Source organism: Pseudophryne corroboree, chromosome 6, assembly GCF_028390025.1.
Source record: "Pseudophryne corroboree isolate aPseCor3 chromosome 6, aPseCor3.hap2, whole genome shotgun sequence".
NCBI classification, from domain to species: domain Eukaryota; kingdom Metazoa; phylum Chordata; class Amphibia; order Anura; family Myobatrachidae; genus Pseudophryne; species Pseudophryne corroboree.
Genome location: NC_086449.1, coordinates 440,007,848 through 440,021,791, shown reverse-complemented (window position 1 = coordinate 440,021,791; position 13,944 = coordinate 440,007,848). Strand labels below are relative to the sequence as shown.

General features: G+C 39.2%; 1 protein-coding gene across 1 annotated transcript in view; it reads right to left on the bottom strand.

Moving 5' to 3' along the window:
* CPNE8 (copine 8) overlaps positions 1-13,944 on the bottom strand; it is a 684,333-nt gene that overhangs the window by 3,123 nt on the left and 667,266 nt on the right. Inside the window, exons 17-19 of the mRNA XM_063927097.1 lie at positions 8,360-8,462; positions 1,704-1,761; positions 659-732 (exon numbers count right to left, since the gene is read on the bottom strand). Coding sequence (XP_063783167.1) covers positions 659-732; positions 1,704-1,761; positions 8,360-8,462 — 235 coding nt within the window. The remainder of the gene's footprint in view (positions 1-658; positions 733-1,703; positions 1,762-8,359; positions 8,463-13,944) is intronic.

Below are 13,944 nucleotides of genomic sequence, written 5' to 3'. Positions count from 1 at the left end.
TAGATTAATTAATGAATTAAACTCATAATTATCCTAAAACAACATCTCTTTCAATTAACGTGGTAATTATGCAGAATTCAGTTGGGCAAGAAATTATCCCATTTGTGTTTAGGGAAGAGTCCCAATGCACTCACCATCAGATGGAGCAAAATTTAGCAGTAGGGCAATCACTGACAAAGTGATTATTTAAATCAAAATGTACTTTTAACATTGAAAATGAATCCCAATTTTATATAAATATTTACACATATGAAAATTGGTGTTGGCACGGCTGCTAAAAACTGCTAGCAAGCGAACAACTCGGAATGACCCCCGTTAGCCCCAGTGGTCAGTGCAGTTCTGCAATGTAGTTATTTTGCTTTAGCGGCATGAAAGAGGCAAATTTAAAGAAAAGACCATTGGCGCAGCTAGGTAACAAAGTCCATGACGCTTCAAATAGCCTCATTTGGCGTGATTTGGCCAAAGTTGTATTAGGACACATCTGTATAAGAACATGTTCACAAACAACAAGCTCTGAGTCTCATTGCTTTGTTTTCTATGAATAATGTGCTCCCTTTTAACAAACTAAATATGTAAAAAAATGCATTTGTTTCAATCATTAAACACTCAATGAACATAGCATTCATCCTCTTAGACGATTATCCAAATATTGTGTTACCTGTACAATGTCCCGTTCCGCAAACCGTCCTCGTGATGATACTCTGATCTCATCTCCATCCAATTCTATCATTGCTTTAAAATGAAATAGAATTGTTTATTTATGTGTAAAACAGATATAATACAGAAAATTAGTAGGCATGCTTGGAATTCTAAACAGAGTACAACACATTAATAAAAACAAAATACTGAAATGTTTAAATAGGTTCAATACAGATTTCAGCATCCCTAATTTGTACTGCTTGTGTCTATGATTTTGATGTCATGGCCCACTGTCTTGGAAGGTCTTGGACACCTGCCTGGTGCCAAGTAGAAGGGTGGTACCCTGACAAAAAAAGAGACCTGTCAGTGGGAAAATAGGCGGTGTCCATTCTACCCAAAAACTACGAAGTATATCCAGCCTATAAAGCTTAGTCTGGAGGAAAAATGTAACTACTGTAATATTTCTCATCCAGTAATTTTTTTCAGCTTTATTACTACATCTGGTCCAAAACTCTGCTTTTTAATTAATATTAATAATGTTAACTATCAAAAAAAATAAAAAAGTTAAGCATCTCATTCATAAACTGTACTGTATATTTGATCTGTATGCATCCTCTTGTTTTATTCCAATTTCATATTTCATAGTTTCTTAATACTAAACCCTAAAGATTAACTGTTCATTTATTGAATTGTTTTACAAGAGGTGTTCTCTACCATTTAGCAAATATTCAATTACAGACACACCACCTTGGCAGGAGTGAGAGCATTCTTTGTGGTCACTGCCAGACACATTTTATACAACAGATGAAGTAACTGTGCATTTTGCTACTTATTTAGAGTGAGATACCAGGATGATGCTGGGTATTTCTTTTCATTAACAGCAGCAGGAAGTAACCTACATTACCAGCATGCAAAGTCAGTATTTTATACATCTAATAAATGATAAAGCACTGCGAGATTCACTAATAGGAGCTGAAAATTGTTGCAGTACATCTTAGTAATATTTGACAAGCCTAAAACATATAAGCTGCACAGTACATTAACTCGATAAATAAACCACTCACCATCAAATTCTGCAGGTCCCACGCCTACAATAATAATTGACATTGGAAGTTTTGAAGCCTTTAAAGAAAGCAATAAAATATTTGTTCATGTACAAAATAAGATAGATATGCTAAACAAATGAAATTAAAGGAACGTAGGAATGACATACAGCAGAAGATAAACGTATCTTCTTTAAACCTTGGGGATATGTAGGAAATTATTTTCTCCAGTAATGTTGTCAAAAGTGGTTTAAATCCCTTTAGGCAGAAAATGATAACAGTCATTAAGACTTGTATGAATAATTCTACTTGACTTCAGTCAATTAGGACACTGGATATGAAAGGCAATATTCCCATGGAATATCACCATCAGAACATTTTGTATGTGACAGGTTCTATTATTGAGAAGATATGTTTTATTGCATGTTGAATATTTTGTACAGGAGTTTTTGATATTTTTAGTTTCATGCTCGAGACAAATACTTCACCCATCAAAAATAGAGTGCATTCTACATGTGATAATCATATATACAGTATGTGTACTTATATATGATGAAGTCTAATTACTGACGAAACGCGTTGGGACTGATGTACCTGAACCTCCTATGGACAGATATGACTTTTAATATTTATTTCCTGTACGTTTGAATTTTTACTATTTCTTTGGATACCTATGGGCAACTAGATGTACCCGATTTCCTATATGGATAGATAAGTTCGTTATACTTTTTTATCCTGTACGCTTGCATTTTTTTCCGTTTGTGTATATGTGTTGTATTAAACTTTGTGAAAAACCTTTTAAAAACATCCCTGGCTGTGGATTTTAAACTGTGGGATTTGCTTATACCCACAAAGTTTTTTTTTATATACAACTGTTTTTATGTTGATTAATGGTATGAAAACTGCGTGAAAACTGTACGCGCTATGCTATATTTGTTCTTATATCTTTCATATTGGTCCTATGACCGAAGAAAAGTCTTTTATATACCAGATAAGTAGTGTCCTTTTCCTACTCACACTGAGTATACACCACATATTAATTTCTACCAGACACTAGAAGGCGCCCTTTTCTTCACTTACACACACACACACACACACACACACACACACACACACACACACACACACACACATATATATATTTATTTATTCATTTATCTATTTTTTAGACTAGTTGTCAAGGTTTTATGCAAGCTATGTTTGATGTTCTACACTGAATATTGATCATTTTAGTTTTTTTTTGAGTGGGGTACGAAGAAATATGCTAAAGAATAGAAAATGTAATCCAAAATCAAATCCAAACACGAGATCAACTTTCTTTCTTTTTTTACACAAAACCATTTGCATTGCTGAGAGCCCCAAAACCATTGTACCATAATGGAAGCTCATACCTCCCAACATCCCAATTATGGCAGGACAGGCAAGACAGTTTCTATTTCAAAGGATTTAGCGGGAGTTGGGAGGTATTCCAATGCCTCTACTGTGTGCAGCAGAAAATATGAAATTTTTCTAGAAAAGATACAGGGCCATGTTCCATATAACAGTCTCGCAGACACCCTCAGGCATTGTTGGGATGTACCAGAAGCTCAAAGGGTTCCTCTGCTCGGGCCACTAGAGGCACTGCTGGACTAGATGGAATGGGAAAGAGCAGATTTTTTTTACTATACCTCACTGGATTCCACGTAAAGCAAAATATTTAGTTTTACAATAGGTGGGTATATCTTTTATTCACAATCTTTTAATATACATTATAAAGAGAGAGAGACTTCAAAACCTAATAATAATTTTATACTCATTACGGTTTTAAATTTGACACTATAGACTGAACACATTTACTTTTTAAAGTGCAATCACCTGAAAATGTTCACAGAGGCTACTAGTCCAAAACCGAAAAGTGCTGGGTCTCTTCCAACCCCCTTCAATTCATATTTGTTTAACAGTCATCAACTATTTTGAAAATTATAGAACAAGCCACTTTAGTGGGGGTCACAATCTCAGATATTACCCAAGTTCCTTCTTCCCAGGCACATTTGGAAGAATCAACATTTTTCAGGCTTGAGTAGCCATGTGAAAGTGAGAGTTAGGTTTTTTTGTGTGTGTGTGTCCGCCACAACCCATAGAAGCACCCTTACATCCAGAGCCAGCGCTACCCACTCAGCAATGGTATGCAGTGTAGGGAGGTGCCGAGCTGAAGAGGTGCTTTTCCCGCTCTGCCACCCTGCTGTTGCTGCCGCTGTGCTTGTCAAACTGGATGACAGGCAGCGGTGCCCTGGCAGCGTGTAGCATGGCTTCCCGGGTCAGGTCTCTCAGGCTCTGTCCCTCAACTCACCCCCACCTCAAGTAGCGTCTGCCGGGGATACAGGAGAAGATGAAAGGTGAGGTGAGCCTGCAAGTGATTTTAGAGAGGAGGGTGCAGCATTAACACTGGACTCCGATGGGGGAGGGGGTTGCTGGTAGCTGTGGATTACGTGTGGTGCCCTCCATGACATAGCGCTGTTAGGGGGGGAGGGGATTGTTTGTGTTAGGATTGTTTTTATGCCGTTGTAGGAGTGTAAGGCTAGTAACTTTGGGCTTTCTGGGGAACTACTACTATGGGCATTATGGGTGGCACTACTAGTGTGGACATACGTGTAAGGGGCATTACTCCTGTGGGTATTAAGTGTGGTACTACTGCTAAGGGCATTATGTGTGGCACTACTACTGTGGACATGTGTAAGGGTCACTACAACTGTGGGCATTATGTGTGGCACTACTACTGTGGACATGTGTAAGGGTCACTACAACTGTAGGCATTATGTTTGGCACTGCTACTGTGGACATGTGTGTAAGGGGCACTACTGTTGAATCAGGGGCACTACGTGTGATGTAATGTGAATAAGGTTTTGCTAATGTGTGGTGTATTTGAATTGAGGGTACTATTGTGTGGCCACGCCCCTTTGTAAGACTATACTCCCTTTTGCGGTGTGCACTGAAGGAGCGCGCTGTCACGTTTTTTACGCATGGGAGGGCGCAAATTTTATTATTTGCAGGTGCGTACCAAACACCCTAACACCAGCTCTGCTTACATCACCTGAAAATTCCTCCTTTTGTTGTGTACATTAATATATTGCCTAGTGCCAGATTTGCATGGTAGAAACCTGTATGCTGATTACTATTGAGCAACATCTTATCCCCCCCAAAAATCGTTATTGTAGCTATGCTAGGTACAGTATATTAAAGATTAGTATATAGCATATACTTTTTTGTATTTTTAACAGTAGGGCTCTAAGGTTTGCCATTTTATAACTGTAATTAGCAACATATGTAAATTTCAATGTTCTGTGAAATTCTGGCAATATATGAACTAAATATAATCAGCCATATAGCATATACAGTATAATTTGTGTCAGTAACTAAAGGGTTGAGGTGGATAACGGGAAGGCTCTCAGCTACAAGAAAATACAAAAAATGGGATTCTACAAGACCAAACCTGGCCATGTACAGATGTGTCCTCATGCTCTGCAGTGTCAGTCATGCCAAACAGCCTCCCTCGGTGTGCCAGAACTGAGCAAAATGGCCCCGCCAACCATCTTTTTTACTGAAAATGTGCATCTTATTTGCAAAATAAAACAACTGAAAGCAACAAAACTACTTTGCTAGATTACACTGATTAATCTGATGTGTGACATGTCTATATCTGTGTGTGTGAATGAGTCTGAATCTGTATACGAAGTGCTATGACACAGTGGCTGTTTCTTATGCCAAGTTTCATTGAACTTCATAAGCAGCTTTCTATGCACAGTACTGTATATAATAGTAATTCCTGTGTGAGTCAAGTCGCAGCCCAATGTCCATAGTCCACTTGGAGTGGTGTTTTGCTGCATCTGCAATGCCAATAAGATGCTTGGTGTGTCTTGCACCGTATGGCATACTGAGATATGCACGAGCAGGTCCCCAGAAACATGGTACCTGCCATACATGGTACCTGCCATGTTCCTTGTGACTAATCTTTTGTGCGTGCACAGGTATCCGGAAACATAGCACCTGCCAGATTTAGGGTGGCAAATCTCTACTGCGCATGTGTGAATCACTGGGAAAATGGCTGAGTGATTTCTGCTGCAGCAGTGCTGATGCGGAAGTCTGGAGAGGTAAGTAATTGAACATGTGTGTAGGGTGTGCAATGTGGGCCCCTAGACCCGGTGGCCTTGTATACGAGGGCACATCTGTACATGCATATCTGATCAGATAATTTGCACAGCTTTCTTATAAATCAAAATGTCCAAACAGCAGGATTACAACCACATGGGAATGTCTAAACTCCCAACTATCCCTATGACCAGTACTGAAAATGTGAGCACTCAATTCTCTCCCACAAGGTAGGAATTAATTGTAAGATTGTTGTGCAAATGGCTTTCCTACCCCAAGTGCCTTTAATTTGCACTTTCATGCGGGAAGGAGTGCCAATATATCGCATGACTATATAATTATGTAAATACATTTAAAGCTTGATATTTTCACTACTAAACAAGGGCGATTTAGTCTGATGTGTAATGAAGCAGAGTCTTTGCTACTGCAATTTTCCACCATAATAATTAAAAACCCACCGTACGTTAAAAGGAGTCCCCTAGAGAAAATGTAGGGATATACAAGTTCTCAGAGATGCCGAAATTCCAAGAGTTGACTACTTATATTAGTTGAGAGCGATGGTGACACAAATTATATGCTTTTAGCCATGTGCTATGTAATTTTCTTGTAACCACTGATACAATTTAAAAGTATATGCAATCTATCTTACTAATGCGATTAAATATAATTTATAGTCTGCACAATACAGCAATGACCAAACTGAACTTACAAGCGTCACTATTTCTGGGTAGTAATGGTTCTACGCAGCAGAATCCTCTACACCCCATAGCATATAAAGTATGCACGATCATGCATGCAGTTATTAGAACTATTTTTAAATATGTAACCATAAATATTTTAGGTTGATCTTTCTATCAGCAAAGGCATAGTATAGTGCACAGAGCAAAACAATTAGTGAAAAACATCTCAAGAAAATGTCAAGGAGCCGGCCATTATTATATCAGGGATACATGGGTTACTGTGGCATATATTGGTGAGTCCTATCCATTATTATGCATTCGTCTTGAATTAGAATTCAAAATCAGAATAAAGAGAATAACATTGATGCCAATTAAATGTCTTTATACTATATGTGACATGGGTTTTCAGTGGACAGATTAATTGCAGTTTGGTGAAACAAACATTGCACCATCTATTCTTGCTAAATTATAGGTCATTAGTTCAGTTTTATGTCTATGGAGGCTCATGGAATCATTTTTGCTCAAGAATCCCAACAATCACAGTATATGCCATAATGGAACTCCACTGGCCTCTAGAGCATCTTCACTGCATCAGACATAGTTTCTATGAGTTACTGGGACTCTACTAGAGTTTGGAACGCAGTTCTTCGACAAGAAATTCCATCATTTTATTCCAGCTGATGTTTTGCAGATACTGGTATATGAATGCTGTGCCAAGAAAGCTCCAGAGGACTGGAAGTTCAGAAGTCTTTGCCACTACAGATCTTAACCAATATGCACCAATAATCACCTGTTTCCAAAAGCCCCATACGTTCACCATAATAGCAACAAATAGGCATAGCTGGCATGGATAGTCTATTTTAAATATGAATCAGGGCATGATCATATTTTAAATACTTAACTCAAGAATATCAACAATCAAAATTGTGTATATAACTTGTTTCCTTTATTTTGAACTCTGCTGGTAACCAGTGCATTACAAATACAGATGTGTCCACTTACATCTAGCCTCTTGGCATGTGAAACAAACATTCTAGTCATGCCATGCCATGGCGTGACTTGGTAGCGTTGAGCATCTTTACATTAACTTTTTACATTGAAATGTATCTTATTCGTAAAATGATGTGACCATGGTACACAAGCAGCATATGCTGATTAAAATGATATGTGGCATGCCTATATTGTGCGTGTGACTGTGGCTGTATCTGCATACGAAGTGGTAAGTTACAAGGTTTCGAAAAAGAAAAAACCGTACCATTTTGTATGCAGATACAGCCGCAGTCACATACAGAAAATATGCATGCCGCATATTATTTTAATCAGCATAGTCTGCATGTGCATTTTATTTGCATAGTGATTGCAGTTTCGGCAAAAAAGACGCCCAACACTAACGGAGTTGCACGGGACCTGTCAGCACACTCATGCCAGGCACCTCCTGCTACGTGGCATATGGAGGCAAGTTGTATGAGGACACATCTGTAGTAGTATGCATTATCAAATCACAGAAATAACACATGTAACAGCATTATATTATGCAAATATAGGACTTTTGTTTGATTTTCAAATGTAGGTACTGTATATGTCCAGCACCATGAAACACATCAATGCCATATTGCTCAGATGTCATTATATTAAGTTACACAACATATTGTACTCCTTTAACAATGCAGATGCTAATTGTCATGATTTAAAGTGGGACTTGCAGATTGCTTCTTTCATCCAGGTAATTACACAGAATGAATAATGATAAACCTATGTGTGAATGTGCAAGCTAAAGGCTGAAAGCAGCAAATCGAGTTGACATTGCAAGAGAGCAGGTGCATACATACGTAATGGGAAACTGCCAAGGCTGCATGAAAGCAGTTAACTTACGTTGACTATTGCCTCCTTTGTCTGAGCCATGTCAGAGATAACTCCATCTGTAATAATCAGCAGAATAAAATACTGGGAGCCATCCTTTATTGAGGCAGCATATCTACAGGAAAGAATGAGAACAATTACTCTAAATATAAGCTTCAGAAAATACCCGCAAATCCTGAATACATTTCAGACCAGCTAATAATACAGGCACAGGAAGGCTAAGAATGCCTTTGTGATAACACGAAAACAATAGCTTCAGCATGTATCTTCCAACATGACATTCACCCAGTGCTACCAGTATTCCTTTGTTTCTCCACTTGCTGCAATCTCGACTCTATTAATTATCGGTGTTAAAAATAAAATACTTAACAACAATAAATGATTGCAACAACTAGGAAAGAAATGGGCAAAAACAACCCAGGAGCAGACGTCTATGCAACAGATGAAACAGGTCCTCCCAAAACCGACATTTCCACTTACATCATGAGGACATTATAGAGCACGCCTGGCCAACCTGTGGCTCTCTTGCTGTTGTGAAACTACAAGTCCCAGCATGCTCTGCCACAGTTTTGCTAGTAGGGAATGCTAAAACTGTGGCACAGCATGCTGGGATATGTAGTTTCACAACAGCTGGAGAGCCACAGGTTGACCAGGCCTGTTATAGGGTACGTATATTACTGTGATTTATATAAGTGAATGTTTTTATGTATAAACTCCTGTAAATACTAGATGTCCACCTCATCCCTATACTGTACATTAGAAAGTCATCTCAGATTTGTGTGACCTGTATTGTATTGGTCACAGATCTCCTCGGTGACTTCTTATAGTCAGATGATTTAAAGAAGGGAGTGCATTATCCTACAAAATAAGTATTCATTATATACAATGTGTGTACACTATGGCAAAATGTATACCTCCCAACATGACCCTCTCCAGGAGGGACAGAATGCTCTGCTCCTGGACTTCCCTCTTCATTTATGATTGCCATCACCTGTGCTGAAACACCTTTCTCATCCAGTAACATGTTCAAAACAGGTGCAGGCAATCATAAATGAAGAGAAAAGTCTAGAAGCAGAGCATTTTGTACCTCCTGCAGTGGGTCATGTTGGGAGGTATGCAAAATCTGTAATAATGGTGCCTACTGTATTCTCTCATAATTCCAGACACTCCAACCTGGAATGTCCACCAGGTATAAAATGCTCTGCTCCTGGATTTCCCTCTTGATCTGTGACTGCAGTTACCTGGGATGAACTAATTAATTGATAAGAAAGTTGTTTGAACACGTGACTGCAATATTATTAGGAAGAAAGTCCTGGAACAGATCATTTTGTACCAGATAGAAGAGGTCAGGCTGGAGGGTCTGCAATTCATGAAGAACGCCTGTCTGATATGAGGAGCCACAGGCCACTGAAAAATGCAAGTATATTTAACATGACCTTGAGATTCTATAACCATTATAAAAGTGCTTTATCTATTGACTTCTACTTACCTATTGTTGTTGAATCAAAAGGCACACTGCACTTCCCAACAAATAGGATAAAGGCCCTCATTCCGAGTTGTTCGCTCGTTGCCGATTTTCGCTATGCTGCGATTTGTTGCTAATTGCGCAAGCCACGCAGGGCGCATGCGCTTAGTTATTTAACTAAAAACTTAGCAGATTTGCTGTGGATCCTGCGGCGCTTTTCAGTCGCTCTGCTGAATGGTGAATGATTGACAGGAAAGGGGCGTTTCTGGGTGGTAACTGAGCGTTTTCCGGGAGTGTGCTAAAAAACACAGGTGTGTCAGGGAAAAACGCGGGAGTGTCTGGAGAAACGGGGGAGTGGCTGGCCGAACGCAGGGCATTTGTGATGTCAAACCAGGAACTAAACGGACTGAGCTGATTGCAATCTGTGAGTAGGTCTAGAGCTACTCAGAAACTGCAAGGAATTATTTATTAGCAGATCTGCTAATCTTTCGTTCGCTATTCTGCTAAGCTAAGATACACTCCCAGAGGGCGGCGGCCTAGCGTGTGCAATGCTGCTAAAAGCAGCTAGGGAGCGAACAACTCGGAATCAGGGCCAAAATCAAGAAAAATTAGGACACTGATAAATTTGATCATTGGCCAATTCAATTCTGTGCAATGTTTTATCCCAGAATGGCACATTGCTGCCATCAATATCAAAAGTTTTGCTTTGCATTCCACAGAGATGCACAAAAAAAATTGTGATGGCCGGACTCAGAAGTACTGTAACTGGCTTATGTGTGCATCCAAGCATCATCACAATTTTTAGTGACATCACATTCCAATGAATTGATCCCTCAAACGTCATCCTTATAGATTGTTGGGGTCGGTTTTATTTTTCATTTTGGTGGTGTAATTAAGTTGATCGAAGAATAGTTTAGGCCCAATTGTATCTTTTTGGGTACCACATAATGGACAATAAATCTGTCTTTAAACCACCTTGAGGTCTGCAATTAATCTGGGTTTATGGCAGGGTTCTCAAACGTGGTCCTCAAGGCACCCCAATGGTCCAGGATTTAAGTGTATCCATGCTTGGCCACAGGTCACTTAATTAGCACCTTAATCAATTTGATTAAACCATCTGTGCTAAGCCATGGATATACCTAAAACCTGGACTGTTGGGGTGTCTTGTAGATTGCATTGAAGAACCTCTGGTTGAGGGTATTAAAAAATGAAAGTGTATGGTCAAACTCTGTACATTTGTAGCTCAAATTAAATTAAATGGTTCACAATTTTTTCATAAAATACTACTTGTTTGACCCACATTCATATTAGATATACAGGGCTTTCATCATTTTGAAATGAGAAACTGTTTTTTTTTTTTCAAATGTATTTATTGAGACAGAATACACAATATAGGTACAGGTCATATGTCATAATACATAAAAGAACAACCACTGTAAGGTACAGAAACAACAAAAAGAAGGATGAGACAGAAATTTGGAATACCATAAACAGAAAATGTGAATAGTTAGCCATAAAGTTAAACTACTAAAGCGTAATATTAGCCTGATAATTTAAAAGGGTGGTGAGCCAAGGGTGAGAACTACCTTACGAACATATTCCTTGGTGGTAGTGGGCAGCGTGAGCAAGAAGGGTAACCAAATGGGAAAGAATTTCTTAGAACAGGACTCCGCATCTAGGGAGCAATCTACCCAATCCATTTGATAAAGTTAAGTTAAACGTAGTAACATGAGGGACAGGGGTATCGGATCTGGATGTATCCATTGGGATAAAATTGTTTTCTTTGCTGCAGCAGCCACACGAGCCAACAACAATTTCGTCCATTTGAAATATGGGGGATCCTGAGTAATAATATGATTCCAAAAAGCCCAAACCATGGTGATATTAAAAAGAACATGGAGTTCAACATTAGTATACGTCTGGACAGTAGTCCAAAATGTTTGTACCACTGGACACGCCCAAAGACAATGAATAATGTCAGCATCAGAGGAGTTACATTTAAAATATAGGGAATTATCAGATACTCCCGTGAGAGTCGGGGGGAGGTGTAATATGCTCTATGCAGTATTTTAAAGTACATCTCTGCATAAGAAGACGAGACCAGTTCTTTATTGAGCACATTACACCACGAATCACTGTTGGGAGATCAGTGTCTGGGAAGGTGTCCGACCATTTGACTATCCCAGTTGTAAGTTTAGATAGATCCAACCTCCGCCTAGTGTGAGAATAAATTAAAGAAGTATGATAGGGTAATCCTGGGCACTGCCGTACCAAGCAATCTAGGGGGAAGGTGAGATCGGGGGAGCGCAGCAGTGATAGTTGCTAGTAACAAAACTACGGACTTGAAAGTAGGCAAAAAGAGATTTATGAAGAGTGGGGTATTTTTCTTTCAGTTGGGATAGGGTTAATATCGTTGAATATTCCACATTCAAAAATTTATATAATAAGCAAAGTCCCTGGAGATGCCAACCACGAACAACCTCATTGACTTCTCCACCCTGGAATTGCGGATTAAGCAACAAAGGCTGGAATAAGGAATCTGCCAAGGAAAGGCCTAAGCATTTCCTAAGTATACGCCAGGCTCTACATGGAGCATATAACAATAGATTATGGTGTAGGTCAGGTAGTGAAGGGTTATCAGCACAATGTTAGACGTGTGCCAAGGTATTCTGAGGTGAGAGAGCTTGTTCCAAAGCTCGATTAACAAAGTTGTCATCACCCCCTATCCAATCCATAGCATATCTATTATTGGAGGCCAAGGAGTAGTCCTCTGGACAAGGGAGATTAACACCACCAAGTGATGGAGGTTGTTTTAGTTTAAAAAGTGCTATACGTGGGCGTTTATTTGCCCAAATAAATTTAGTAAGAGCTTTGTTAATAAGTATGGACATCACGCTTTGACAATAAGAACGGAAGCATCTGGATTGGGTAAAGCAGGCGAGGGAAAGAGACCATTTTATATAAGTGTCACCTGCCCAAATAAGAAATAGGGAGGTGTTGCCATTTTCGCAAAGTCGTCCATCATTTGAGTGATGTAATGAGAAAAATTTAAATTATATAATTCAGTGAGGTTTGATGGAATGCGTAAGCCTAAATATGCCAGTGCCTCTGTCTTATCAAAGTTGATGAGGAATCCCGATATTAAATTATAATCATGTAATATAGTTAATAATGATGGAAATGCCCATTTGGGATCAACAAAATACAATAAGAGGTCATCAGCAAAAGCAGAAACCTTAAAGTCGTTGTCACTGACCGTAATACCTTGCCGTCAGGGATCGAGGGCCAAATTAAACAAGGGGGAAAGAGGGCAGCCTTGGCGCCTCCCTCTACATAACGTAAAAGAGGACGAGTTTAAACCACTTACAGTCAAATGGGCCTGAAGTCGTGTGTATAACATTTTAAATAGATGGATGAATTCTACACCAAATTGTTGAACATGAAGAATACGAAGTAAATGAGACCAGGAGATGCGGTCAAATGCCTTGTTGGCATCGCAACTTACAATGAGAGCGGTCGGGCAGGCCAACTGTTGTGAACTATACATTGCTGCTATCAACGTACAAATATTATGGACCGAGGTTCTACCTTTGACAAATTCTGTTTGTGCAGAATGTAAAACCCTGTTCAGGATAGGCTGAAGTCATGTTGCAATTAATTTCGTAAAAAGCTTCAGATGCTGATTCAATAATGAAATGGGTCGATAAAACTGGGTATATCGGAGATCTTTTCCAGGCTTCGGAAACAATACTATTCTGACCTCACTAAATCCAGTAGGAGGTGATTTAATGCAGTAAAAAGAGATAGTAAATGGAGTATTAAATGGGGAGCAAGGATTCGATAATCCTCCGCTCCAAACCCATCTGGCCCAGGAGACTTGCCATTTTGTAGCGATTTGATCAAGGAAAGTAATTCCGGTTCTGTGACCGGTTCCGTTAAAGATTTTCTTTCCTCTTCCGTTAAAACAGGTAATCTCGCCCTCTCAAGGAATTGCATTCCTAGATTAGGTTGATCTGGGGGGGCTTCATAAAGAGTTTTATAGTATTGCAGGAATGCATCCGAAATAGTGGGTGTATCAAAAATAGCTGTGGACGAATCAGTAATTAAATGAGGGATACGAGAAGGAGCAGAG